Below are 6000 nucleotides of genomic sequence, written 5' to 3'. Positions count from 1 at the left end.
TCTGTCTGTCTCTGAGGTCCTCCTCTGTCTCTGAGGTCCTCCTCTGTCTGTCTCTGAGGTCCTCCTCTGTCTATCTCTGAGGTCTTCCTCTGTCTCTGAGGTCCTCCTCTGTCTGTCTCTGAGGTCCTCCTCTGTCTGTCTCTGAGGTCCTCCTCTGTCTGTCTCTGAGGTCCTCCTCTGTCTCTGAGGTCCGGTACGTTTAAAGGTTGTTGTTACTATCACTGTTTGCCTGTTTGCTGCAGGTTAAATCTACTATGGCTTTGCTAATGTCAGGCAAGCACTCGGGCACTGGTACACCCACAGGACTTTAAATGACCTCTAAATTTTTTTTTCTTTTAACTGTGTGCTATGTATATGAATGTGTGTTTACATGTGTGGGTAGGTTTGTGTATGAGATTATGGAGGTCAGAGTCTCACTATATGTAGCCCTGGTGTTTGGAACTCTGTGTAGGCCATGCTGGCATTGAATTCGCAGAGATCCATTTACCTCTGCTTCTGATGTGCTGAGATTAAAGACATTTATAATCATGCAATGCAAGTACTGCAGTTTTAGAAAGTTTCCATAAAAAAGTGATTTTAACTATAGTAAGGAAGCAACCACAGAAACATAACCACTGCAACATTCCCATTTTAGTAGGACATCTCACAAAGCCATGCAATCTGTAACCAATGGTGCAACTGTACATTCCATTTCAAAGAACAAAATAATATAGTTGCAAAGGTTTATGTTTCAGCATATTTGTCGATCTGGAAAAAATATTCAGAAAAAAATCACATGCATTTAACAAATACACGTTAATTTAATTAAAATTTAAATCACTCTGCATTGTTATTTAGTCTACTGCTATTTTCTTTCTTTAAAAAAGATTTACTTCTTTAACTTATTTTTAATTTTATAGTTACTACCATTATTATTAGCTGGAGACAGGGTCTCTGTATGCAGTCCTTGCTCTTTTGGAACTTGTTACATAGAGCAAGCTGGTCCCTGGCCTCTGCCTCCTGAGGGCTGGAATTAAAGGTGTATGCACACCACACTCAGTAACTTGGTAAAAACTTGACAGCATTTTGTATATGTGCTTCTATGTGAATATATGTGCTCATGTGTGTGTGTGTTTGCGCGTGCTTGCGTGTGCGCGTGCGTGCAAAAGAACCCCAAAGAGGAAGGGTACTGGACTCATTGGAGCCGTTGCTCGCTTGTTACTGGCTGCTCAGATCCAAGCTCTGGTTGCTATGGTTGTGAGACGATTGCTCTGAACTACTAAGCCATCTTTCCATAACTTTCCCTTCTTATGGTTTAAACAAGTTTTTATCTGCATGTATGCATGTGGGTCTGTGTGAATGTATGCCTTGCATGTGCAGGTGTGGACGAGGACAGTGGACCCCTTAAGCTGAAGTTCAGGCTTTTGGGAACTTCCTGACTTGGCTACTGGAAGACCAACTCCAGTCCCCTGAATGTTAAGTGCTGAGCCAGCTCTTCAGCACTTCCACTTTGAAAATGTTCTTTACAATTAATCCTGTCAGCCACCTTCATGAGGTTCTCACCTGGGCATGAAGTATGGCAGCAGTGTAACTTATTCCTGTTGTCTAAACGTGTAACAAAGATGGCTCCCATAGCTTTGCTACTGACTGGACTTACACGCACATTACAGCACATTACAAAGCATCTGATTCCAGGCCCACAGGAAGCTCCTTTTTCCCTCACCAGCTTCCCACATCCCTATTGTTCTCCTTCCTTGTCTTTTTCTTTAGGTTTTCAAGTTCAGTCTGCCCCTCCTATCGTCTGTGTCTTGAGTCATGCTTCACAGCTCAGGTATCCTGGAACTCTCTGTGTAACCCATACTGACAAATAACTGATGATCTACCTGCCTCAGTGCCTCCTATGGCGGGATCACAAGCCTACACCACTCCACATGACTTCTGTTTCTAAAGATTGCTTCAGGCTTCATTTACAAAACTCCTTCCCTTATATTTTCAGCAGCTACTGAATATCTACCAGATAACTATATGAAATCCTTTATTACCATTTAGTTAATCAATTATTATATGTAATAATGATAAAAGAGTCTATGTTTTCTATTTCCAGAAATGCCTTGGATATAGTATGAGCTACAATATGCATTAGTATTAAATAAAACCTTATTCTGCATGTCACTTTTCAAAACAAAAACAACAAAACAAAACACCCAGAAGGTCCCTTTTATATAGTGGCTCTGAGAAAATGCCACTGCGTTGGGTGCATGTCAACCTTGTTAGAAACATAATTGTGATTCCGAGGCATAACTGCATCCCAAGATGTAAAAGGAAAATCCATCTGGGGTGTGAGGCTTGTAGAGCCCATCTGTGCAGAACAAAGCAGAAACCCCAAGGCCTGTACCAGCAGTGAGCTCCCCATCTCCTGATTTTAATCGCAATGGACCAGCTCACGGAAAAACATTTTGGTAGGGCCGTGTGCATGCTAGGCAAGCACTCCATCAATTAAGCCATATCCCAGGGCATACATACATACGTGTGTGTGTGTGTGTGTGTGTATACATGTATGTATGTATGTATGTCACTAAGAACTTAGGCAATGCTATGTGTGACCCAAATAATTTATCAGTCTCCAAAAACTATAACTAAGAGAAAAAAAGACTTGGAAATCACAAACATAAGATTAAAGAAGATTTTACAAAGTAACTCTGTTTTGCCAGCATAGGGTTAGATAGCCATATTTTTTGATGCTTTTAAAATGTGATTACCCAGAAATTTTTCCGAAGGATGGGTGAAGCCTCTGGGGAACATTTGAAATCAAGTATGTGCATGTGTAAAAGACTTAGGAAGGTTAGTATTGACATCAACGCATACAACATTATCAGAAACGCTGCAGAGAGTTATGAAAAGAAATAATGCAGGCTAAAATAAAAACCAAAAAAAACCTTTGAGCTCCAAAAAGAGTGAAGCTGGTCCCGCAGTGCTGGCGCAACTATCTGAAAGTTTATAAAAACAAAACCCACTGATCGAACAGTTTCTTCTGTGACAAAAATATAAATATTATCCTAACTTTATTAATAAAATACTTCAGTTCGTTGCAATATTTCCAGAAGAAATCAAAGATTTACCTTCAAGCTTGGCGTTTGGGTCTGGTCAACTGTAAATCTCATTAGGATATTAAACTGAAGATCATTTGGAAAAGATTCTCTGAGAAAAGAACAACAACAAAAAAGTTAGAAAACAACCAACCCCACACCAAATGAAGCTGACAGGTCTGCATTTTAACAGATTCTACAGAAGACTGGAAGAGCATGTATGAACTGAGAGCGGAAGCGGCAGTCGATGAAGCACACAGCTCAAGAGTAAAGGCATCTCAACTTACAGTCAGCAAAGAGTTAAGAAATAACACTGGGTAAGTGATTCTTGCTTGTCTCCAATACGTACTTAATCAGAAACATGTACTCAGTATCAGTTCACACTTCTGGGGCTGGACAGGGGCTCAGTGGTTAAAAGCACACAGACTGTTCCTTACAGTAAAACTGAGCCTGGTTCCTAACACCTATGGGCAGCTCACAACCACCTCTACCTCCAGCTCCACAGGATCCAATGTCCTCTTCTGCCCTCCTCAGGAACAGCTCACACACATATACACAAAATAGAAAAAAACAAAACAAAGCAAACAAAACCACCTAGGGAAAATGAAAGTTCAGTAATTTCCGACGTATTTCTTCTCCTTCAGATCTGAATTTCAGCTGAGTGTGCTGGTGCATACATTTAATCTCAACAGTCAGGAGGCAGAGGCAGGCAGATCTCTGTGAGTTTGAGGCCACACTGGTCTACTTAGTGAGTTCCAGCACAGCCAGGGCTACATCATCATTACACTCTGTCCCCCCCAAAAACCACTACCAACAAAAATCTGAACTGCAGATTCACTTAAACTTCATATGTGGGTGTGTGAACTGAGTCCCTTTACAATGAGCACAAGGAAGTGGAAACCCACCTTTGGTGTAAAACCTTCTGCACGGAGGCTCCGGAGAGCCAATGGAATGAGAAAACATTCTCTAACATTTAGGAATAGTGTTTAATTTCACATAAAATTAAACCTCAGCTCAACCCACACATACATTTACAGTTAGGTGTTTTTATCCAAAAGGTGAAGACATGATTGCACATTAAATTTTCTTCAGCTGGGCAGTGATGGCATACACTTTTAGTCTCAGCACTTGGGAGACAGAAAGGCAGGTGGACCTCTTTGAGTTCGGGGCCAGGCCGGTCTACAGAGTTCACAGCCAAGACTATATAGAGAAACCCTGTCTCAAAACAAACACACAAACACCCTTTTCTCCTTTGTATTTATTTATCTCTGTGTGTGGGTGTGTGTGTGCTACAGTGCACTTGGGGGAGCTGGTTCTCTATCTTTAGGTTGTGAAGAATCAAACCCAGGTCTCAGGTCTTGAAGGCCAATGCCTTTTATCAGATGCACCTTTGCTGTCTCTTTTGTTTGTTTTTGTTTTTTTTCGAGATAGGGTTTCTCTGTGTAGCACTGGCTGTCTTGGAACTCACTCTGTAGACCAGGCTGGCCTCGAACTCAGAAATATGCTTGCCTCTGCCTCCCAAGTGCTGGGATTAAAGGCGTGCGCCACCACTGCCCAGCCTTTGCTGTCTTTGAGATGAGTTTTTATTATTGTTCCTAAGCTTGCCTCAATGTCATAGCCTCAAACAATCCTCCTGCCTCAGTGTCCCAGTAAAGGACCTTACCACTGTACCTGGATCTAACTACAACTTTTTGCTTAGTCTTGTTTCCTTTTTGAAAGAGGGTCTCTCTTTGTAACCCAAGCTGCCCTTACACTCCTGATCCTTCTGACTCCTATATGCTAGACTGTAGGTAAGGAGCATCACACCTGCCCCATACACATGTTTAAACACACATGTTTAATTTATTTTTGAAAGAGATTTATTTTGTGTATATGGGTGTTTTGTTTGCATGTATAGTTGCATATCAGAAGAGGAAATTAGTTCCCATACAGTTCTAGACATTTGTGAGCTGCCATGTAGGTGCTGGGAATTGAACCCTGGACTTCTGGAAGCTCAGTCAATGTTCTTAACCACTGAGCAGTTACTCTAGTCCCTTATTTTTATTTTTAATTTTTTAAGATTTGTTTATATAAATACACTGTAGCTGTCTTCAGACACACCAGAAGAGGGCATCAGATCCCATTACAGATGGCTGTGAGTCATCACGTGGGTGCTGGGAATTGAACTCAGTACCTCTGGAAGAGTAGTCAGTGCTTTAAACCACTGAGCCATTTCTCTTATTTTTGAGACTGGGTCATACTATATAGCTTCACAGCTATGGCTGTCCTGGAACTCACTATGTAGAGCAGGGCAGTCTCAAGCTTACAGAGATCTGCTTCCCTTTGCCTCCCAAATGATGGGATTAAAGACATGCATCACCAGGCTCAGATTTCTAGCTATATCTTTACTGCTGTTGTTTTGAGGCAGTTTCCTGAATGCTGGCCTTCACCTCACCCCATAGTCGAATATGACCTTGAACTCTGGATCCTACAGTCTCTATCTCTCAAGTGCTGGGACCATATCAGTTTATATTTTACTTAAGACAAGCTAATATTTCTCAAACCAGTATCAATAACACTTCAACCCAGGGATTAAATATTCATGATTATCATCAGCTAAACTTGAAATACATACAGAAAACATACCTTGTAATATCAAGGGCTTTCTGAACTTTTGCCTGAACAGAGCCAAGCAAATCAGCACCCATTTTTTTCAGCAGCTGTGTCAGCAGAACAAACAACCAATCTTGAAGATCATCTTTGTGGACTTGTATGAAATCTACTAGAGTCTCCAAGAACATGCTGAACACCTGTAGTTGATAACCAAGAGAAGTGGGAAGAAGAAAGAGGAAATATTGACCTCTATGCTCAGTTCAAAACAGAAATAGATAGGAAAAAAGGAATCTGAGGCACAGCGATTGGCAGCCAAGCGGAAAAAAACCCTCGCTCTTGCTTT

The 6000-nt window shown here is 41.3% G+C and overlaps 1 protein-coding gene across 29 annotated transcripts in view; it reads right to left on the bottom strand.

Moving 5' to 3' along the window:
- Nucleotides 1-6000, bottom strand: part of Clasp2 (cytoplasmic linker associated protein 2) — a 172202-nt gene that overhangs the window by 22419 nt on the left and 143783 nt on the right. For 16 of the 29 annotated variants that reach the window (XM_029481868.1, XM_029481874.1, XM_029481869.1 and 13 more), the window contains 3 exons: nt 5691-5854; nt 3099-3177; nt 2916-2966 (listed from right to left, as the gene is read on the bottom strand). In XM_029481868.1, the coding sequence (XP_029337728.1) occupies nt 2916-2966; nt 3099-3177; nt 5691-5854 (294 nt within the window). The remainder of the gene's footprint in view (nt 1-2915; nt 2967-3098; nt 3178-5690; nt 5855-6000) is intronic. The other 13 variants (XM_029481876.1, XM_029481881.1, XM_029481895.1 and 10 more) reach the window with 1 other exon arrangement.

Source organism: Mus caroli, chromosome 9 (genome assembly GCF_900094665.2).
Source record: "Mus caroli chromosome 9, CAROLI_EIJ_v1.1, whole genome shotgun sequence".
In the NCBI taxonomy this organism is placed as follows: Eukaryota; Metazoa; Chordata; class Mammalia; order Rodentia; family Muridae; genus Mus; species Mus caroli.
The sequence above is the reverse complement of the archived record's forward strand: the minus strand, read 5'-3'. Positions and strand labels throughout refer to the sequence as shown.